This window comes from Coregonus clupeaformis, chromosome 13 (genome assembly GCF_020615455.1).
Source record: "Coregonus clupeaformis isolate EN_2021a chromosome 13, ASM2061545v1, whole genome shotgun sequence".
NCBI lineage: Eukaryota > Metazoa > Chordata > Actinopteri > Salmoniformes > Salmonidae > Coregonus > Coregonus clupeaformis.
The window spans coordinates 57,965,592-57,990,117 of NC_059204.1; the positions used below are offsets into that span (position 1 = coordinate 57,965,592).

Here is a 24,526-nt window from a genome sequence, read left to right on the forward strand (position 1 = left end):
CATCCCTACTGCCTCTGATCTGGCGGACTCACTAAACACAAATGCTTCGTTTGTAAATGATGTCTACGTGTTGTAGTGTGCCCCTGGCTATCTGTACATTTTAAAAATATATAAAAAATTGTGCCTTCTGATTAGCTTATTATAAGCAATTTGAAATTCTATACTTTTACTTTTGATACTTAAGTATATTTTTGCAATTACATTTACTTTTGATACTTAAGTATATTTAAAACCAAATGCTTTTAGACTTTTACTCAAGTAGTATTTTTCTGGGTGACTTTCACTTTTACTATTATGGTATCTTATGACAATTGGGTACTTTTTGGGGGGAAATGTTTCACCTAAAACAGCCGGAAATAATTCACTATTACTGATCTGAAAGCCAGAGAGCACATCATGAAAAATAATCATGTGGCTTCGATAAAAATGGCTTTGTCTCTCCTTATTTCTTGGAATACATTAAACTAAATCTGTCACATTTTCCTCTTGTCAGTCTGTGTAATTTGTATCACAATGAGCAACCAGCTGTGTTTGTAGATGTGGGCTCTGGAAACATGACGCAAAAGAGTTAGTCAGTCAGCCTCTGATTGGACTGGCAGGGATAGGGCTCTGAGTACGTTGGGATGACGACTGTAGAGAGGAACCTCATCATTTCCTGTCCAATACACTCTCCTATTGGATTAGAGCAGTTGTGGGTTGTAGCAGGAGAATGTATGTTAGCTCTCGGTGAGTGCAGCTGAGTTAACCAAAGAGCTGAGACTGGGGGTGAAGAATAAACATATTGTGTACAATAAACATAATCTGGACTAGGCTCAGGGAAAGAGGAAGAAGTGTGTTTCGTTAGCGTGCCTTAGAACAGTAGGTAAGGTAACCAATTTCTTCTCTTGTTCATTCTCCAGAAAGGTTTGCACTGTTTTGTTCTGCTCTTCACGGGTGTGTTTTTCAGAAGTGTGTGCATGTGGTCTTTCCTCTGCCAAATGCTTGATGCTCTCCCACAATTCTGATTCTGTTTCATGGGCTGATATACCTGATACCTGCCTGATAACTAATATTTGAAAGTGGTAGGAAGATTTTTTTCAGGAATCATATAAAATGTAGAAATATAATATATTTAGAATGTCGTTTAAAAAAAAATATTGATTGAAGGAGGAATTTCTCCTGGCTGATTCCTTTTGGGGTTGTGATGCCTGGGCTTTGTTGTGCCTATGTAGTAAATGGAATTAGGAAGATCAGTGGCACATGAGCACTATAAGCCACTCACAGGCAGCATCCTGTGTACTAAAGCACTTGAGCCTTCATTAGTACATCAACAGGGACTGTCTGGAGGGATGTCAAGTGACACAAGCATTTCATCATCAGGGCAACATAGTAGATCATGATGCAAGCATTACAACGTGTATAATTTTACGTTTTGATCCTGTCGAGCCATGCTCAGCTGCTAGTTACAGTAGCAGCAGTAAGATCAATTCGATAACCTTTTCAATGGAATGTAGGTCTGATGGCGCTGTGTTCCCCTTACCTCTGATGTCAAGTTGCCCTCCATTAGGCTACATTGTGGCTCTCATTGTATTATACGTGGTTTGATATGGTTTGGTCGACATTTTTTACTGAATAGTGGATATAAAGAAAGAAGATGGACTTGAGGATAGGGCTCAACTCTTAAAATTGTTGTTTAGGCTTGGATAAAGTCCAGAATAACTTTCTGTGCCCCTTTTACACTTTCTAGTGTGCTGGTATTGCTCTTGCCAGTTGCCATCTTAGAATCTTATGCAGTGAAATAATGTGTTCTTTGGCTTACTTGGAACTTGCTTTCAATATACTTGTATTTCCTTTATTTTGGCAGTTACCATTATGTCCAAAGGGTTGCCAAGTGGCACCAGAAATTCGGCAAAAGTAAGAAAGTAAAAGCCAAGTAAGAAAGTAAATGAATGTGTTACTGATACTACTTAAATGTTTAAAATATTTTACTAGTAAAAGGTTAAGTAAGGTTTCATGTAGGCTATGCGGTCTCTGCCATTTAACCTAGCCTAACCTCTTTGGCTTCATAACCACTCTGCTGAGCTCTGTTGTCTTTGTATTTCAGTCTCTTCATTTAGGACTATATCATTCTCAAGGGGTATTTTCCTAAGGTAGGCCTAGCGGTAACCTAGCAGTTAGAGCGTTGTGCCAGTAACCGAATGGTTGCTAGTTCAAATCCCTGGGCCGACAAGGTGAACAAATCTGTCTGTGCCCTTGAGCAAGGCACTTATACCTAATTGCTCCAGGGTCGCCGTTGATAATGGCATACCCTGGCAGTGACCCCAATCTCTCAGGGAGAGTTGGGATATGCAAAAACACATTTCCAATTCACACATGCGTATAATACACACTTTTAGGTGTGAAATAGGACAAATATAAGCACCTTCCAAATTGTTATTAATATTATTATTTATTTATTATCAACTAGTGTTGCTCATTCTGATAATTCTACCTTATAATTGTTTCTCCGTCTTAACAAAGGCACCATCAATTGGCATGAATAAATACAGGTGCGCTTTCAGCTTTTTAAAACACTGACCTAACATTCTTCCAGTGCTGGGAAATGATTGTACACTGCAAGCATCAATTATAGATAAGATAAAAGATTGTCAAATCTGAAGTGACATTGACCAGACATGGGCCTAGATGTTTGTGTACAGCTACATCAGCTAGTGCAGTGCTCCAGTGAAACTCAGCTATTATGTCCAGCAATATAAAAAAATATAATTATATATAAACGCACCTAGGTTTGGTGCATTGGAATGTATGCTTTGACATGAAACGCATTCAAAAAGCCTCTTTGAAAACAAATAAAGTCATTCAATGTGGCTAGTCTATAAATTAGATTTTGCATTATGCACAGTGCATACTTGTGGCTACTGGCTAGCTCCTAGCTATAGTTCTTCAGTATTACTAACATGCTTATCTCTCTGTCTGTCTGTCTGTCTGTCTGTCTGTCTGTCTGTCTTTTATCAATTTATTTTCTTCTTCCCCATATGCTGAACAATTCTCAACCAATCACCCTGCTGTCTATAGAGCTAGCATCACAGATCTCTTGTGTCAAGCCTTTCCATTGAATTGTCTTGGTGCATGTGCTGCTACCTGTCCAATCTGTAATTACCGCCACCTGCCTTGGCAATCTTTCCACAACTGAGAGCTGAACTGTCTGAACTCTCCCTGAAACAGACGCTTCTCCCTCAAGTCTCTCTTTCTCTCCACCTCTGCCTCATCTTCAACCATGACGTTCAAAGTAGACATGCATTACGTAGTCTTCTTGCCTGTGTACCTATTGATGTGGCTGTACACGCTCATCACATTTATCCCATGGTATTTCCTCACTGATGCTGGGAAGAAGAAAACCATGGCCAAGAGAGAGAAAGCCAAGTCCACCACAGGCAAAGCTGAGGGCCCCTATCGTTGTGTGGAGAACTTTGACAACCTGGCACGGGAGGACTTTGAGGGAAAGGACACTCTAGACAAGCTGTTTGAGCATGCAGTGCAGCACTTCGGCAACGCAGACTGCCTGGGCACCAGGGAGGTCCTAAATGAGGAGAACGAGATGCAACCCAGCGGCAAGATCTTTAAGAAGGTAGAGTGATCACACACACTCCATCTCACCAGGAACTAATTAGAGTGCAGTCAAGTTTCTGTCAAATAAGTTACATAAATTGTGCAACCTGAAGCAGGTTCGTATAACTTCATATAACATCTAACTGTCCTAGATGAAATCCCCTCTTGTAGAGTAATTGAATCAAATGTCAAATGTTTGCACTGGAAATAACTTGAATTGACTCCTGTGGGATATTTTCCTGTGTGAACTGAAGGCCCTTAGTAGAACCAACTCTAATAGCCTGTTCCTGTGCTCGCTCCTCTGCTGAAGCTGATCCTGGGGGAGTACAGGTGGCTGTCCTATGACGAGGTGGACCAGATCATCAGCCATCTCGGTAGTGGACTGGCAGCACTGGGCCAGCAGCCCAAGAGTACCATTGCCATCTTCTGTGAGACACGGGCAGAGTGGATGATCACTGCACAGGCCTGCTTCAGACGCAACTTTCCATGTAGGCATTGACCGCAAAACACCTCCCTGTTTGAGAATCTAACACTAGCATATAAAGTGCCACTACATTGCATTATAAAGCTATTTCCTGTAAGAACAGTAATATTTGTGATAACATTGTGCTGTGTGTTTGCATTTAAACAACATGTTTGGTTGTGTTGCAGTGGTCACTCTGTATGCCACCCTGGGGGAGGAGGCAGTGGCCTATGGGCTGAATGAGTGTGGGGCCACTCACCTGATCACCAGCGCAGAGCTACTGGAGACTAAACTCAAGGTAGGAGTCATTAGGGGAAACACATGGTTCACATTCCAGCCTAACTACACACTGCTGTTCTCAGCTCCTCTCTCAGTGGGAAAGAGAGCTGGGTCGTTTCACGAAAGGGTGCCTTTTGCGTCCCTTTGATATTTTAAGTAGAAATTGTGCACCAATATTACATTTTAAAAGCCTGTTATATTAAATGAATTGCCCTTTAATATAGACAACATGGAGAATTCAATAAATCTGAATAAAGCCTTGCTAAAGTGCCTTGCTAAAATTCTACATTTTGACACGTCCCTCTGTCCACCCTGTGCCACTTCTAGGAAGATTTCAACCCACTTAATCCAAACATTTCAACAAGTTTCCCCATCATTATAAAGCCCTAGTTATTTTTGTTGCTTTGTCAGTCATAGTGATTAATTTATGTGTTTCCCTCATTTTAAGGTGAACCCTGTTACATGAACTGAACTCTTGTTTTAATATGGTGAAACTATTTCTTTTAAAATATTTTTTCCAAAAGAAACATTGAACATATAATATTCAAATCATAGTGTAAAAGCAGGTGAGCTGGTTCTACTATTATTGGCAATTTTCTGATGTTTTGTTTGTGGTGGAAAACTGAGCGGGTCGTGCACACCACATCCACCCTGTTAACATTAGATAAGACTAGAGATGTTTTAGCAATATTTTTTGGGGGGTGAAGCTTGCATTCAATTGCCACTCTCTGTTGCACACAACAAGCGTCCCCCTGTCACGAGGGTATTTATGGCTGATTTAAGATGAAATGGTCAAACCTGTTACTTTATTTGGCACTTAATAGGCACTTACTATAGTACTTTTTATTTATTTATATATATACACATATACTGTACATACATATACAGTTGAAGTCGGAAGTTTACATACACCTTAGCCAAATACATTTAAACTCAGTTTTTCAAAATTCCTGACATTTAATCCTAGTATAAATTCCCTGTCTTAGGTCAGTTAGGATCACCACTTTATTTTAAGAATGTGAAATGTCAGAATAATAGTAGAGGGAATGATTTATTTCAGCTTTTATTTATTTCATCACACTCAATTAGTATTTGGTAGCATTGCCTTTAAATTGTTTAACTTGGGTCAAACGTTTCGGGTAGCCTTCCACAAGCTTCCCACAATAAGTTGTGTGAATTTTGGCCCATTCCTCCTGACAGAGCTGGTGTAACTGAGTCAGGTTTGTAGGCCTCCTTGCTCGCACACGCTTTTTCAGTTCTGCCCACAAATTTTCTATAGGCTTGAGGTCAGGGCTTTGTGATGGCCACTCCAATACCTTGACTTTGTTGTCCTTAAACCATTTTGCCACAACTTTGGAAGTATGCTTGGGGTCATTGTCCATTTGGAAGACCCATTTGCGACCAAGCTTTAACTTCCTGACTGATGTCTTGAGATGTTGCTTCAATATATCCACATAATTTTCCTTCCTGATGCTGCCACCCCCGTGCTTCACAGTTGGGATGATGTTCTTCGGCTTGCCAACAACCCCCTTTTTCCTCCAAACATAACGATGGTCATTATGGCCAAACTAAGTTACACCAGCTCTGTCAGGAGGAATGGGCCAAAATTCACCCAACTTATTGTGGGAAGCTTGTGGAAAGCTACCCGAAACGTTTGACCCAAGTTAAACAATTTAAAGGCAATGCTACCAAATACTAATCGAGTGTATGTAAACTTCTGACCCACTGCGAATGTGATGAAATAAATAAAAGCTGAAATAAATCATTCTCTCTACTATTATTCAGACATTTCACATTCTTAAAATAAAGTGGTGATCCTAACTGACCTAAGACAGGGAATCTTTACTATTATTAAATGTCAGGAATTGTGAAAAACTGAGTTTAAATGTATTTGGCTAATGTGTATGTACATTTCTAACTTGAACTATGTGTATATATATATGTATATATACATACATACACATACATACATACATACATACATACATACATATAAATACATATACATACACATATATACAGTGGGGGAAAAAAGTATTTAGTCAGCCACCAATTGTGCAAGTTCTCCCACTTAAAAAGATGAGAGAGGCCTGTAATTTTCATCATAGGTACACGTCAACTATGACAGACAAATTGAGAAAAAAAATTCCAGAAAATCCCATTGTAGGATTTTTAATGAATTTATTTGCAAATTATGGTGGAAAATAAGTATTTGGTCACCTACAAACAAGCAAGATTTCTGGCTCTCACAGACCTGTAACTTCTTCTTTAAGAGGCTCCTCTGTCCTCCACTCGTTACCTGTATTAATGGCACCTGTTTGAACTTGTTATCAGTATAAAAGACACCTGTCCACAACCTCAAACAGTCACACTCCAAACTTCACAATGGCCAAGACCAAAGAGCTGTCAAAGGACACCAAAAACAAAATTGTAGACCTGCACCAGGCTGGGAAGACTGAATCTGCAATAGGTAAGCAGCTTGGTTTGAAGAAATCAACTGTGGGAGCAATTATTAGGAAATGGAAGACATACTGATAATCTCCCTCGATCTGGGGCTCCACGCAAGATCTCACCCCGTGGGGTCAAAATGATCACAAGAACGGTGAGCAAAAATCCCAGAACCACACGGGGGGACCTAGTGAATGACCTGCAGAGAGCTGGGACCAAAGTAACAAAGCCAACCATCAGTAACACACTACGCCGCCAGGGACTCAAATCCTGCAGTGCGAGACGTGTCCCCCTGCTTAAGCCAGTACATGTCCAGGCCCGTCTGAAGTGCTTGGCATCAGCATGACAATGATCCCAAACACACCGCCCGGGCAACGAAGGAGTGGCTTCGTAAGAAGCATTTCAAGGTCCTGGAGTGGCCTAGCCAGTCTCCAGATCTCAACCCCATAGAACATCTTTGGAGGGAGTTGAAAGTCTGTGTTGCCCAGCGACAGCCCCAAAACATCACTGCTCTAGAGGAGATCTGCATGGAGGAATGGGCCAAAATACCAGCAACAGTGTGTGAAAACCTTGTGAAGACTTACAGAAAACGTTTGACCTGTGTCATTGCCAACAAAGGGTATATAACAAAGTATTGAGAAACTTTTGTTATTGACCAAATACTTATTTTCCACCATCATATGCCAATAAATTCATTAAAAATCCTACAATGTGATTTTCTGGATTTTTTTTTCTCATTTTGTCTGTCATAGTTGACGTGTACCTATGATGAAAATTACAGGCCTCTCTCATCTTTTTAAGTGGGAGAACTTGCACAATTGGTGGCTGACTAAATACTTTTTTTCCCCACTGTACATATCCTTTAAAAAAATATATTTCCCTTTATTACTTTCCAACCCCACCACCCCTTCCCTAATTGGAGTAAACTAGTGAACGCTTAGGCCTCTACTTCCAGCTTAAACATACTATATACATTTTACATTTTATGTACACAGTCAATTTTACAATAATTATATTTTGTTTGTTTTTACTCCTGAACTTCCTCTACCCTCAACCTCTCCGATCATTTTCATGATGTCCATCCTAATTGGAGTAAACTAGTGAACGCTTAGGCCTCTACTTCCAGCTTAAACATACTATATACATTTTACATTTTATGTACACAGTCAATTTTACAATAATTATATTTTGTTTGTTTTTACTCCTGAACTTCCTCTACCCTCAACCTCTCCGATCATTTTCATGATGTCCATCCTAATTGGAGTAAACTAGTGAACGCTTAGGCCTCTACTTCCAGCTTAAACATACTATATACATTTTACATTTTATGTACACAGTCAATTTTACAATAATTATATTTTGTTTGTTTTTACTCCTGAACTTCCTCTACCCTCAACCTCTCCGATCATTTTCATGATGTCCATCCGGTTTGCTTCTATATGCCATATCTCTCCAACTGTGCTCCTTCACAAAAGCTCTCAACCTATAACCTATATACTTATTATGGACACAGCATGCCCTACATTAGTTATCTTGCTGTTATTAGTTGTTGTTAGTTGTTATTAGTCCCATCATTCAGCTCCATTTAACACCTCCCATCTGTTTCTTAACACCATCCATATTGGATTTCTATTTGCCATATAGTTTTCATTTTTATTAATTTGAACATGTGCTCTTTATTACAGAATGTTAAAATTAGGTGAAATCCAAAGTTTTTTTTGACCAAGTTACACTTCTCAAAAGGCACCGAATTGGTGGAACGACCAAGCTATCTTTTCAGAAAGGATGTGTGTAATCACCTCCGTAGGTCAAGGAGGAAGTTAAAAACACACGGGGTGTTTGTGTGTGAACTGAGATGTGTTGTTCACCTGAAAAACAAGCCCCTGATATCATCAAAACTTGAATGAACCCTAAAGGCATTTAGGACACAGGGGCTGAGATTACATTCCAAATAATGATGTCTTCCTGTGTGTCTGATAGAATGTTTTGCCAGAAATGCGCAACCTGAAGCACGTTATATATGTGGACAACAAGAGCATCAGCAGGACGGGCTACCCTGAGGGCATTCAGATCTACAGCATGCAGGCAGTACAGGAGTTGGGAGCCAAACCTGACAACTGTACGTGAAAACACATCAACAGCACTTTTCATATACAAAACACACAGGTCACACTGTTGGGTCACTGTTTTTGGTCACTCTTGTATGTCAAACAGTGTTTGCACTGAAACTTGAGTTTACATATGGCCCAGATGTCATTGTAGAGATGGTAAAATGTATAAGCAGGTAAAAAATATAGTAAAGTATAATATGCACATATGCTGGAAGTTTAGTTTCCCACAGCGTAGTAAAGCATGTACTGGCTTGGACTTTACCATTTATTTTCTAAGCATTATTAAGTGACGTGTCCCCCTCTGCTCCTGGCAGTGAGTGTAGCGGTGCAGCGGCCCCAGCCACAGACCTGGCCGTGGTCATGTACACCAGCGGCTCAACTGGACGACCCAAAGGAGTCATGATCATCCACAGCAACCTGATCGCTGGCATGACGGGCCAGTGTGAGAGGATCCCAGGACTGGGGTGAGAAGAGCACTCTACCACAGCGCCTCTATCTAGTATCTAACCACCATTTAACTAGGCTAGTCAGGTCTCTGCATCACATTCTCATGTCAGATGCAAGGTTTTGAAACAGCAGACAGCAGTGTAATGTACTGATGATAATCTTGCCTAAACTTGATAATTAGATAGACAGTATTGTCGAAGTGCATAACCGCTGTGGTGCAGGGTTCCAGATATTGAAGATGTAAAGTGTTGCCTCATCTTCATATTGCTTACAGTAGTGTGTTGTGTTTGTGTCCATGTGCAGGCCAAACGATACCTACATTGGCTACCTGCCTCTAGCTCATGTGCTGGAAATGACTGCTGAGATCTCATGTATGACGTATGGCTGCAGGATTGGCTACTCTTCCCCACAAACACTCTCTGACCAGGTAATAGACTCAGCAGTTTGATCTAAATCGATATAATTGATCTTGCATGTTTTTTGTTTTGTTTTGCAAAGTGGGCAACAATCTAATGTTATTTTGATATCTTCTCTATTGCAGTCAACAAAAATCAAGAAGGGCAGTAAAGGAGACTGCTCTGTGTTGAGGCCTACTCTGATGGCAGCTGTACCGGTAAGAACGAGCATCCTTCCTTACACTTTCTGCTTATCACTGATGTGTTAGTGTTCTATAAAAGGTTGGCTTCTTTAGAGATTTTTAGAGGTCAGCTTTAGAGGACATCTTCTAACAGGTTATTATGTTGGTTCTTTGAGGTTCGCTGATAACTATCCTGAAGCATTTACTTCCTCTGTAGACAGTGGAAGCAGAGATTTGACATATGGATTATAAAAAGAAAAACTGTCACAAACAGATGTTTATCTGTTATCTGTCAGGAAATAATGGACCGCATCTACAAGAATGTGATGAACAAGGTGCAGGAGATGAACTATGTGCAGAGGACACTCTTTAAACTGGGCTACAACTACAAATTGGAACAGATCAAATTGGGCTACGATGCCCCACTCTGCAACATGTGAGTACACCAGGACACACACACACATATACACACACACACACTGCAGCATGTTTCTATCTACCGTACACAATCCTGTTACATGCACATAGCTATCTCTATAGGTCAGATCCCTGATACAAGATTAGTGCATAAATCAAATAACATTTTATTGGTCACATGCACCAAATACAACAGGTGTAGACTTTACAGGGAAATGCTTACTTACGAGCCCATTCCCAACAATGCAGAGTTTAAAAACTAAGACAAAAATTTGCTAAATAAAAAAGGAAATAGTAACACAATAAAAACAATAACGAGGCTATATACAAGGAGTACCAGTACCAAATCAATGTGCAGGTGTATGAGGTAGTTGAGGTAATACAGTATGTACATGGGTATGGGTAAAAATGACTAGACAGTCAGGATATATAATAAACAGAGTAGCAGCAGCTTATGTGAAAGTGTGTGTGTGTGTGTTTTGTGTGTGTGAGCATATGTAGTGTGTGTATGTTGGAGTGTCAGTGTAGTATGTGTGAGTGTGTGGGTAGAGTCTAGTGAGTGTGCATAGAGCCAGTGCAAGGGAGTCAGTGCAAAAACAATTAAGATAAAGAAATCAATAATAAAGGGGGTCAATGTAAATTGTCCGGGTAGCCTTTTGATGAACTGTTTAGCAGTCGTGGCTTGGGGATAGAAGCTGTTCAGGTGCCTACTGGTCCGTACGCACTACCCTCTGTAGTGTCTTGCGGTCGGATGCCGAGCAGTTGCCATACCAAGCGGTGATGCAGCCAGTCAAGATGCTCTCAGTGGTGCAGCTGTATAACTTTTTGAGGATCTGAGGGCCCATGCCACATTTATTCAGCTTCCTGAGGGAGAAGAGGCGTTGTCGTGCCCTCTTCACTACTGTGTTGGTGTGTTCAGACCATGATAGGTCCTTTAGTGATGTGGACACTGAGGAACTTGAAGCTCTCGACCCGCTCCACTACGGCCCTGTCTGTGAACGGGGGCGTGTTCAGCCCTCCGTTTCCTGTAGTCCATGATAAGCTCCTTTGTCTTGCCCACATTGAGGGAGATGTTGTTGTCCTGGCACCACACTGCCAGGTCTCTGACCTCCTCCCTATAGGCTGTCTCATCATTGGTGATCAGGCCTACCACTGTCGTGTCGTCTGCAAATGTAATGATGGTTTTGGAGTCGTGCGCTGCCACGCAGTCGTGGGTAAACAGGGAGTACAGGAGGGGACTGAGCACGCACCCCTGAGGGGCCCCCGTGTTGAGGGTCAGCGTGGCGGATGTTTTGTTGCCTACCCTCACCACCTGGTGGCGGCCTGTCAGGAAGTCCAGGATCCAGTTGCAGAGGGAGGTGTTTAGTCCCAGGGTCCTTAGCTTGACTTTTTCCACATTTTGTTGTGTTACAGCCTGAATTTAAAATGTATTAAATTGAAATGTTTTGTCACTGGCTTACACACAATACCCCATAATATGGAATTAAGTTTGACATTTTTACAAATTAATTAAAAATGAAAAGCTGAAATGTCTTGAGTCAATAAGTACTCAACCTCTTTGTTATGGCAAGCCAAAATAATTCAGGAGTAAACATTTACTTAACAGGTTGCATGGTCTCACTCTGTGTGCAATAATAGTGTTTAACATGATTTTTGAATGACTCTCTAATTTCTGTACCCCACACATACAATTTGAGCATTGAATTTCAAACACAGATTAAACCACAAAGACCACTGAGGTTTTACAAGGCCTCGCAAAGAAGGGCACCTATTAAAAGACATTGAATATGCCTTTGAGCATGGTGAAGTTATTAATTCTACTTTGGATGGTGTATCAATACACCCAGTCACTACAAAGATGCAGGCGTCCTTCCTAACTCAGTTGACGGAGAAGAAGGAAACCGCACAGGGATTTCAGCACGAGGCCGATGGTGACTTTAAAAACAGTTACAGAGTTGAATGGCTGTGATAGGAGAAAACTTAGGATGGATCAACAACATTGTAGTTACTCCACAATACTAACCTAATTGACAAAGTGAAAAGAAGGAAGCCTGTACAGAATAAAAATATTCCAAAATATGCATCCGGTTTGCAACAAGTCACTAAAGTAATACTGCAAAAAATATGGCAAAGCAGTTAACTTTTTGTCCTGAATACAAAGTGTTATGTTTGGGGCAAATCCAATACAACACATTAGTGAGAACACTTTCCATATTTTCAAGCATAATGGTGGCTGCATCATGTTATGGGTATGCTTGTAATCGTTAAGGACTGGAGAGTTTTTCAGGATAAAAAATAAACTAAATGTAACTAAGCACAGGTAAAATCCTAGAGGAAAACCTGGTTCAGTCTGCTTTCCACCAGACACTGGGAGATGAATTTATCTTTCAGCAGGAAAATAACCTAAATCTACTTGAAAACCTATGGCAAGAAAAATGGTTGTCTAGCAATGATTAATGAACAACCAATTTTACAGAGCTTGAAGAATTTTGAAAATAATAATGTGCAAATGTTGCACAATCCATGTGTGGAAAGCTCTTAGAGACTTACCCAGAAATACTCTTTCTTCTTCTTCGCTTCTACATTGACTCAGGGTTGTGAATACTTATGTAAATGAGATATTTATGTATATCATTTTCAATACATTTGCCACAAAAAATTAAAACATGTTCACTTTGTCATTATGGGGTATGGTGTGTAGATGGGTGAGAGAAAAAAATCTAATTAATCCATTTTGAATTCAGGCTGTAAAACAACAAAATATGGAATAAGTCAAGGGGTATAAATACTTTCTGAAGGCACTGTAGGTGTTCCTTTTGTCCCGATGGGAAAGGGCAATGTGGAGTGCAATAGAGATTGCGTAATCTGTGGATCTGTTGGGGCAGTATGTAAATTGGAGTGGGTCCAGGTTTCTGTGATGATGGTGTTGATGTGAGCCATGACCCGCCTTTCAAAGTATTTCATGGCTACAGATGTGTGTGCTACGGGGCGGTAGTCATTTAGACAGGTTACCTTGGCGTTCTTAGGTACAGGGACTATGGTGGTTTGCTTGAAACATGTAGGTATTACAGACTGGGTCAGAGAGAGGTTGAAAATGTCAGTGAAGACACTTGCCAGCTGGTCAGCGCATGCTCTGAGTACGCGTCCTGGTAATCCGTCTGGCCCTGCGGCCTTGTGAATCTTAACCTGTTTAAAGGTCTTACTCACATCGGCTACGAAGAGCGTGATCATACAGTCGTCCGGAACAGCTGGCGCTCTCACGCATGGTTCAGTGTTGTTTGCCTCAAAGCAAGCATAAAGGCATTTAGCTCATCTGGTAAACTTGCGTGACTGGGCAGCTCTCAGCTGGGTTTCCCTTAGTAATCCATGATAGTTTGCAAATCCTGCCACATCCGATGAGCATCAGAGCCGGTGTAGTAGGATTCCATCTTAGTCTTGTATTGACACTTTGCCAGTTTGATGGTTCTTCGGAAGGCGTAGCGGGATTTCTTATAAGCATCTGGATTAGTGTCCTCCTTAAAGTCATAAACATTGATAAATGTCAGTACATAAAAAGACAAACATTTGCAAAATGCCACTACAGTGGGGGAAAAAAGTATTTAGTCAGCAACCAATTGTGCAAGTTCTCCCACTTAAAAAGATGAGAGAGGCCTGCAATTTTCATCATAGGTACACGTCAACTATGAGAAATATTCCTCTGCATGGAGGAATGAGAAAAAGAAATCCAGAAAATCACATTGTAGGATTTTTTATGAATTTATTTGCAAATTATGGTGGAAAATAAGTATTTGGTCACCTACAAACAAGCAAGATGTCTGGCTCTCACAGACCTGTAACTTATTTTTAAGAGGCTCCTCTGTCCTCCACTCGTTACCTGTATTAATGGCACCTGTTTGAACTTGTTATCAGTATAAAAGACACCTGTCCACAACCTCAAACAGTCACACTCCAAACTCCACTATGGCCAAGACCAAAGAGCTGTCAAAGGACACCAGAAACAAAATTGTAGACCTGCACCAGGCTGGGAAGACTGAATCTGCATTAGGTAAGCAGCTTGGTTTGAAGAAATCAACTGTGGGAGCAATTATTAGGAAATGGAAGACATACAAGACCACTGATAATCTCCCTCGATCTGGGGCTCCACGCAAGATCTCACCCCGTGGGGTCAAAATGATCACAAGAACGGTGAGCAAAAATTCCAGAACCACACGGGGGGACCTAGTGAATGACCTGCAGAGAGCTGGGACCAAAGTAACAAAGCTTACCATCAGTAACACACTACGCCACCAGGGACTCAAATCCTGCAGTGCCAGACGTGTCCCCCTGCTTAAGCCAGTACATGTCCAGGCCCGTCTGAAGTTTGCTAGAGTGCATTTGGATGATCCAGAAGAGGATTGGGAGAATGTCATATGATCAGATGAAACCAAAATAGAACTTTTTTGGTAAAAACTCAACTCGTCGTGTTTGGAGGACAAAGAATGCTGAGTTGCATCCAAAGAACACCCATACCTACTGTGAAGCATGGGGGTGGAAACATCATGCTTTGGGGCTGTTTTTCTGCAAAGGGACCAGGACGACTGATCCGTGTAAAGGAGAGAATGAATGGGGCCATGTATCGTGAGATTTTTGAGTGAAAACCTCCTTCCATCAGCAAGGGCATTGAAGATGAAACGTGGCTGGGTCTTTCAGCATGACAATGATCCCAAACACACCACCCAGGCAACGAAGGAGTGGCTTCGTAAGAAGCATTTCAAGGTCCTGGAGTGGCCTAGCCAGTCTCCAGATCTCAACCCCATAGAAAATCTTTGGAGGGAGTTGAAAGTCCGTGTTGCCCAGCGACAGCCCCAAAACATCACTGCTCTAGAGGAGATCTGCATGGAGGAATGGGCCAAAATACCAGCAACAGTGTGTGAAAACCTTGTGAAGACTTACAGAAAACGTTTGACCTGTGTCATTGCCAACAAAGGGTATATAACAAAGTATTGAGAAACTTTTGTTATTGACCAAATACTTATTTTCCACCATAATTTGCAAATAAATTCATTAAAAATCCTACAATGTGATTTTCTGGATTTTCTTTTCTCATTTTGTCTGTCATAGTTGACGTGTACCTATGATGAAAATTACAGGCCTCTCTCATCTTTTTAAGTGGGAGAACTTGCACAATTGGTGGCTGACTAAATACTTTTTTTCCCCACTGTACATGGAATTAACAGATACAGTTTAAGTCGGAAGTTTACATACACCTTAGCCAAATACATTTAAACTCAGTTTTTCACAATTCCTGACATTTAATCCTAGTAACAATTCCCTGTCTTAGGTCAGTTAGGATCACCACTTTATTTTAAGAATGTGAAATGTCATAATAGTAGAGAGAATGATTTATTTCAGCTTTTATTTATTTAATCACATTCCCAGTGGGTCAGAAGTTTACATACACTCAATTAGTATTTGGTAGCATTGCCTTTAAATTGTTTAACTTGGGTCAAACGTTTCGGGTAGCCTTCCACAAGCTTCCCACAATAAGTTGGGTGAATTTTGGTTCATTCCTCCCGACAGAGCTGTCCATTTGGAAGACCCATTTGCGACCAAGCTTTAACTTCCTGACTGATGTCTTGAGATGTTGCTTCAATATATCCACATAATTTTCCTTCCTAATGATGCCATCTATTTTGTGAAGTGCACCAGTCCCACCTGCAACTAAGCACCCCCACAGCATGATGCTGCCACCCCTGTGCTTCACGGTTGGGATGGTGTTATTCGGCTTGCAAGCACCCCCCTTTTCCTCCAAACATAACGATGGTCAATATGGCCAAACAGTTATATTTTTGTTTCATCAGACCAGAGGACATTTCTCCAAAAAGTAAGATCTTTGTCCCCATGTGCAGTTGTAAACCGTAGTCTTGCTTTTTTATGGCGGTTTTGGAGCAGTGGCTTCTTCCTTGCTGAGCGGCCTTTCAGGTTATGTCGATATAGGATTCGTTTTACCGTGGATATAGATACTTTTGTACCTGTTTCCTCCAGCATCTTCACAAGGTCCTTTGCTGTTGTTCTGGGATTTATTTGCACTTTTCGCACCAAAGTACGTTCATCTCTAGGAGACAGAACGCGTCTCCTTCCTGAGCGGTATGACGGCTGCGTGGTCCCATGGTGTTTATACTTGCGAACTATTGTTTGTACAGATGAACGTGGTACCTTCAGGTGTTTGGGAATTGCTCCCAAGGACGAACCAGACTTGTGGAGGTCTTGGCTGATTTATTTTGATTTTCCCAAGATGTCAAGCAAAGAGGCACTGAGTTTGAAGGTAGGCCTTGAAATCCATCCACAGGTACACCTCCAATTGACTCAAATTATGTCAATTAGCCTATCAGAAGCTTCTAAAGCCATGACATCATTTTCTGGAATTTTCCAAGCTGTTTAAAGGCATAGTCAACTTAGTGTATGTAAACTTCTGACCCACTGGAATTGTGATACAGTGAATTATAAGTGAAATAATCTGTCTGTAAACAGTTGTTGGAAAAATTACTTGTGTCATGCACAAAGTAGATGTCGTAACCGACTTGCCAAAACTATATTTTGTTAACAAGATATTTGTGGAGTGGTTGAAAAACGAGTTTTAATGACTCCAACCTAAGTGTATGTAAACTTCCGACTTCAACTGTATAGCAAGGCTATATCAATCTACATGGGTTTTTCAATGCTGTATAGATTTGTCCTCTGGAATCTATATATTTTAAGTTTATGTTTGTCTGTATTTTGACTGGTTTTAGTGGAAACAATATTTTCTTGTCTGCCAGTCAGTGCTGCTTATCAGTGATCAGGGTGTCCTTACTGATGAGTGTTGATTACGAAATAGCTCTATTTGATATCAGAGTGAAATTGCATCAGTAAACATGAACTAATGGGTAAGTTCAAAGTTGATTTCCTTCCTCTGTCCTGTCTGTCAGGCTGCTGTTTAAGAAGGTGAAGGCTCTGCTGGGAGGGAACATCAGGATGATGCTGTCAGGAGGAGCGCCCCTGTCCTCCGCCACCCAGCGCTTCATGAATATCTGCTTCTGCTGCCCCGTGGGACAGGGCTATGGCCTCACAGAGACCTGCGGAGCGGGTACCATCACAGAGGGTGAGTCAGGGCAGAAACAGCCACGGACTACTACTACTGGGGTCAGGGCATAAAATTAACAACCGTCAAATGCGGGTAGATTTAGGTATTGGCGGGTAAGAATGTCTATTTCACCAGCCACATTGGCGGGTGGTCAATTTGCAGGGCTCTACAGTGAGAGCATTACATTTGTAAATAAAAAGAGTTAAAAGTCAAGGATGAGCACATGTTCAAGTTAGGGTTAGAAAAATGCTGCGGTAGCTGTTTTCAAAGTACTTCTGCTGTTTTGTTTCATAGCTGCTAATTGCACAAAGAAATAGGAATCCTGTATATCCCACCTCACGAAGAAACACTGCCTGGCAGGGTAGCTGTGCGCAATGAGTGAAGTGATGATATATTCATTTTTGGAGGCTCAGGCATAAAAGTTGGTCTAATTTACTCAAAAGTCTACAAAGTGAGACTTTGTCCATGTGTTTCTTGGCAATTTACATTGTTGTGTTCACAAGCTTGGTTGTTTTTCAACATTAGTTTGAGTCTGCTGCTTCAACTTATAGAGAAGAGACGCCCTAGTCAGATCTTTAATCACACAGACATGTGACAGGACTCGAGTGGCCACTGTACCACGGGAACCTCCCGCCCTTAAAGGGGCAACTGAACATTTTGTCTCTGATATTTCGATTAAAAGACTCAGGTCACAAAAAATGAAATGAAATTTAGTAATATACCACTTTAATAATTACTTCTTACTAATACATTTATTGTTTTAGAAACAGAGCATGGTCATACGTTTGTGTTTTTTGATGTAATTATGGGTAAAAAATATTTTGGCTGGTAAAGAATATGAGTGGCAGGTAGATGTTTTAATCGTAGTAGTAGTGTGTAGGAGAATGGTGGGCTCTCTGTCATTTGAGAATCTTCACCATTGTGTTTTTTGTTAGGAAATTATACCTATGCATGCCATGGCAATTCTGGGCTTTAGCCAAGACAGAGGTCTTTGAGAGCATGCTACTGCTCAGGCTTTTTTATCTATTGAGTTGCCCTGAGGGTTTCATGTCTTTAAACACACATACTCTGAGGTAAATGTCTTTGTTCAAGCCCCAACCTGTGAAAGGTTCTGTGATACTGGGATTGTTGATGGCAGAGGAATGGCAGCTATACTAAATATATAACTGTTTTGCGTCAATCGGCTTTGCTGTATAGGTCACACAGGTATCTGTCACTTTTCAGTGCATTCTGAATGTGGAAGGATATGTTTGTCCTATACTATGCAGCAGTATTTGAGTGTGAAACAGTTTGTCGAATGACGCCAAATAACCACTGGGGCCGATAAGGCCATATCATTTAAGAGGACTTCAGGACATTGTTTCTTGGAACTTTCTTGGAAGGCAGAGGACAATGTACAAGTTCTTAGTTTAAAAACAAACACAACATTATATTTGATAACAAATCAATTATGTTTGCTATGATTTGATTTTCCACATAGATCAAAGCAGTGTATGAACTTTTCATGACAGTGTTGAAATTGTGAGCCTCCCCTCTCTGGTCAATCTGAAGGACAAGTATGTATCTTGCTTTATGCCCCAGATGTGCATGAGCATAAGCACTGATGCTTATTCTTTAATAAGAAAACCTTGATTTGAGAAATATTCAGAGACTGGTTTTTAGTAGGCCGGGTTACAGCCTACTACTGGCATCAGGTATTAAACTCTACGTGGGACTCTGTCTTTATTTATCTGTGATTGTGTGTTTTGTCTCCAGTGGCAGACTACAGCACTGGGAGAGTAGGAGCCCCCCTCATCTGCTGTGAGGTCAAACTACGAGACTGGGTTGAGGGTAAGAAATGAAGCCTATGGAAACAAACACTTATTTATGAAAATGTTTGATAAAGTGTACTGCACTGTTGAGGAGAGCGTGCAAGTAAGCATTTCACTGTATTGTTTACACCAGTGGTATTCAAACCTTTTCAGCAGGGACCCAAAAAAAATATGCCAGAATTTCTGGGGACCCCATTTTCCCCCCAAGATATTCTGGCAATCACACCCAAAATCAAATAACACAACCTTAAAATCGGTACATTTTGATTTTCACATTAACAAGGAATGTTAGATTCATAAAATGTTCATCTAAGAGAACCAATACATAAAGTGCCTTCAGAAAGTATCCATGCCCCTTGACTCTTTCCACATTGTGTTGTGTTACAGCCTGAATTCAAAAGTATTATATTATCTCACCCATCTACACACAATGCCCCATAATGACAAAGTGAAAACATATTTTTTGACATATTGAAAATTAAATACAGAAATATATTTTCAGAGTGAAAAGAAGGAAGCCTGTACAGAATAAAACATATTCCAAAACATGTATCCTGTTTGTAACAAGGCATTAAAGTAATACTGCAAAAAATGTGGAAAAGCAATTCACTTTTTGTCCTGAACACTGTGTTTTGTTTGGGGCAAATCCAATACAGCACATTACTGAGTACCACTCTCCATATTTTCAAGCATAGTGGTGGCTGCATTATGTTATGGGTATGCTTGTAATCGTTAAGTACTGGGGAGTTTTTCAGGATAAAAAAGAAACGGAATGGAGCTAAGCACAGGCAAAATCCTAGAGGTAAACCTGGTTCAGTCTGCTTTCCACCAGACACTGGGAGATTAATTCACCTTTCAGCAGGACAATAACCTAAAACACAAGGCCAAATCTACACTGGAGTTACTTACCAAGATGACTGTGAATGTTCCTGAGTGGCCGAGTTACAGTTTTGACTTAAATCTACATGAAAATCTGTGGCAAGACCTGAAAAGGGTTGTCTAGCAATCATTGTCTAGCAACGATCAAGCTTGAAGAATTTTGCAAAAGAGTAATGGGCTAATTAAGTGATAATGCCAGAGAAGCCGGTGTTTGGAGGATATATTGGCACGGGTGTTGTTAGGCCCGAGACTAAGTTTAGGGCCGGCAAACCGTGCCAATATATCCTCCGAACACCGGCTTCGAGGGCATTATGACTTTTATACAACAGGTTACCAACATATTCAAATAATGATTTACATATTTTCATTAAAACATTATTTTGATTAATTTATTAATACTATTTAATCCTTCCACAAGATATAGTCCCGACACAAAACTAGGGTTTTCTAGAGACGCGACCCAGTCGTTCAGTCTTTTTGTTCTGTATCTATGGACGTGACCCAGTCGTTCAGTCTTTTTGTTCTGTATGTATGGACGCAACCCAGTCGTTCGTTCTAAATGTTCCATTGCCATACTGGCTGTCAACGTTCTTATCCCTTGCTTGCTAGCTAGCCAACTACGGCTAACTTACAGTCACGTCAAAAAGTGCAGCCAGAATAACAGCGAAGTAGCTGCATTTGCATTTGTTTAAGCTGTTTTCTAGTGACATTTATTTGGAGACATCATAACAATGAGCTAATGAGGTGCAATTTCGCCTGGCATAGAAAATGTGCTCACTTGTCAGGACACTGTTGTTCAGAGGACCTAGCCAACAACACAGCTACAGTAACACAATCACTTTAAACTGAAGCTGGAAAGACTGCAAATTAGCTGCGTTTCGTTGTAAATTTTTTCCCCACATTTATTTTTGTATATATCCATAAAAATGATGCCAGCTGATTCATGATTTCGACTGGCTGAGAAACGCTGCCTGCCTGTCTGTCTCTTCCCGACTCCCGACACGTACATTACTATGGGCCAACAGGGGATCGAATTTCATTATTGAAACAATGTTGCAAATGTCGGAGAGACTGACAGCAAGGTTTATACAAATCTCCGCTGTTGAAAATGAAATGTTAGTCTAAAAGATAATGTCTAGATGCTTTTTATAGTGGAGCCTGGCTGGGCTGATGAGACAGTGGATTGCGCAGTCAGGTGGAACAGAGTAAATAGACATTTTGATGTCATAGATTTAGCCGGTGGCAATTTGTGGAATAAACACCGGCTGGAATGCGGTTTTAACCAATCAGCATTCAGGATTAGACCAACCCGTTGTATAATGTTGCACAATCTAGGTGTGCTAAACTCTTAGAGACCAACCCAGAAAGACTCACAGCTGTAATCGCTGCCAAAGGTGCTTCTACAAAGTATTGACTCAGGGGTGTGAATACTTATGTCAATTAGGTTAGTATTGTGGAGAAACTACTAAAGTAACTACTAAAGTATTACTGTAAAAACTTTGGTAAAGCAATTAACTTTTTTTCCTGAATACAAAGTGTTATGTTTGGGGCCAATACAACATATTACTGAGTACCACTCTCCATATTTTCAAGCATAGTGGTGGCTGCACCATTGGCCTCATGGTAAAATCCATGAGAGGTTTCCTTCCTCTCCGACAACTGAGTAAGGAAGGACGCCTGTAGCTTTGTAGTGACTGGGCTTATTGATACACCATCCAAAGTGCAATTAATAACTTCACCATACTCAAAGGGGTATTCAATGTCAGTTCTTTTTTTTTTATACCCATCTACCAATAGGTGCCCTTCTTTGCGGGGCATTGGAAAAGCTCCCTGGTCTTTGTGGTTGAATCTATGTTTGAAATTCACTGCTCGACTGAGAGACCTTACAGATAATTGTATGTGTGGGGTACAGAGATGAGGTAGTCATTCAAAAATCATGTCAAACACTATTATTGCACACAGAGTGAGTCAATGCAACTTATTATGTTACTTGTTAAGCACATTTTTACTCCTGAACTTATTTAGGCTTGCCATAACAATGGGTTTGAATACTTATTGACTCAAGACATCTCAGCTTTTCATTTTTAATTAATTTGTAAACATTTCTAAAAACATAATACCACTTTGACAATATGGGGTATTGTGTGTAGGCCAGTTACCAAAAATCTATATTTAATCAATTTTAAATGCAAGCTGTAACACCACAAAATGTGGAAAAAGTAAAGGGGTGTGAATTTGATTAGATTTTTGACACACACATATAGAATGCGTATCACGGATGACTTGGACATCCTCATTCAGTAGCTGCCCTATTTGCCTACTTTGCTTGTTTTTACCGTATTTGCATGTGACTCTCATTATGTGCCCTGATTAGTTTCCATGTGGTTAGTTTCTTCCTGTTCCTAACAATCCTTTATACAGTTATTCTCTACCACCATGCCTCACTCTTATCTTCCCACTGTGTTCCCAAGGTGGATACACCAGCCAGGACCAGCCCCACCCCCGTGGAGAGATCATGATTGGTGGGCCCAACGTTACCATGGGTTACTATAAGAGCGAGCACCTGAACAATGACTTCTGGGTGGATGAGCAGGGCCAGAGATGGTTTTGTACCGGGGATGTGGGGGAGATCCACCCTGATGGCTGTCTGCAGATAGTGGGTGAGTGGCTGAGAGGAGGTGGAGAACATCTGAATAATAACACCAGTGCTCGCTGTTCATTGCACAACAGCTGCCTCTCAACACTTTATGACCATGAGGTAATACTGTCATAAACTATTCAAATTGATCCAAACAATGCTAACTGCCATAAAACCTCTCTGAAGAAGCAGATGTAAACAGTGCTATGCTGCCATATTTCAGTCTTTTCACTGACCCTCTCTACTCTGTTTGTAGACCGTAAGAAGGACCTAGTCAAACTGCAGGCAGGAGAATACGTGTCCTTGGGGAAAGTGGAGTCTGCTCTGAAGAACTGCCCCCTTATTGACAACATCTGTGCATATGCAAACAGGTAACTCTTCTGTCTGCTTTATACTATACACTTCTTTACATAGGACCGAACGATTTTACATTGATACCACATGCATTTGTGGTTATGTTTTAGTAGTTATTCTACATGTATCACCCCTAAAACATATTCAATGTGCATGCTCAAGTCTGTATAATTTTATTTTCTCTTGCTTTTAGTGACCAGAACTATGTGATAAGCTTTGTGGTACCGAACCAGAAGCAGCTGACAACTCTGGCCAATAACAATGGCATAAGTGTTGCCTGGGAGGACATCTGTAACCACCCAGCCATGGAGAAGGAGGTCCTGAAGGCCATCAAAGAGGTGGCTGTCTCAAGTAAGGCTGAAACCTACTCTGACACATATCTTATTAACTTGACTAACCAGATGGACAATAACCTACAATTAATAGACATCATTTTAGTGTGTGACAATAGAGGACTTTGCTCATGCCATGCATATCCCTTTTATAATAACCATTGTGCCCCCCCCCAGTCAAACTGCAGCGTTTTGAGATCCCAGTGAAAGTGCGTCTGAGCCCAGAGCCCTGGACCCCTGAGACTGGCCTGGTGACAGATGCATTCAAACTGAAGAGGAAGGAGCTGAAGAATCACTTCCAGACTGATATCGAGAGAATGTACGGAGGGAAGTAGAGCCACCATCCGATCTAACCAAAGAACGGTTTCCTTATAACTATCACCAGTGATGCGTGTGTGTGTCTGAATAATAATAATTCATTTCATTTGTATAGTGCTTTTCATAAGAGTTATCTCAAAGTGCTATTGAAAAAAAAGTGTACAAAACATTAGGAACACCTTCCTAATATTGAGTTGCACCCGCTTTTGCCCTCAGAACTGCCTCAATTCGTCAGGGCATGGACTCAAGGTGTCGAAAGTGTTCCACAGGAATGCTGGCCCATGTTGACTCCAATGCTTCCCACAGTTGTGTCAAATTGGCTGGATGTCCTTTGGCTGGTGGACCATTCTTGATGCACACAGGAAACTGAAAAACCCAGCAACATTGCAGTTCTTGACACACTCAAACCGGTGCGCCTGGCACCTACTACCATACCTCGTTCAAAGGCACTTCAATATTTTTCCTTGCCCATTCACCCTTTGAATGGCACACATACACAATCCATGTCGCAATTGTCTCAAGGCTTAAACATTTTCTTTAACCTGTCTCCTCCCCTTCATCTACACTGATTGAAGTGGATTTAACAGGTGACATCAATAAGGGATCATAGCTTTCACCTGGTCAGTCTGTCATGGGAAGAGCAGGTGTTCCTAATATTTGTACACTCAGCGTATATACAATAAAACCAACATATATTTAGAATCAAGGCAGGTAAAATAGCAAGAGTGGGCTAGTTGCAAAATAGATTTTAGATTGGGACTA

General features: G+C 40.9%; 1 protein-coding gene across 1 annotated transcript; it reads left to right on the forward strand.

Annotated features, from left to right (window-relative positions):
- Positions 1–253: 253 nt before the first annotated feature.
- On the forward strand, positions 254–23,991 carry LOC121579993 (long-chain-fatty-acid--CoA ligase 4-like). Its single transcript, XM_045224529.1, is given in 15 exon segments — positions 254–3,607; positions 3,899–4,076; positions 4,240–4,349; positions 8,759–8,897; positions 9,204–9,224; positions 9,227–9,353; positions 9,640–9,763; positions 9,878–9,949; positions 10,210–10,349; positions 17,278–17,450; positions 19,188–19,262; positions 22,594–22,782; positions 23,017–23,131; positions 23,308–23,465; positions 23,624–23,991. Coding segments are annotated over 15 exon segments (2,130 nt in total). The 5' UTR covers positions 254–3,256; the 3' UTR covers positions 23,782–23,991.
- Positions 23,992–24,526: the final 535 nt, after the last annotated feature.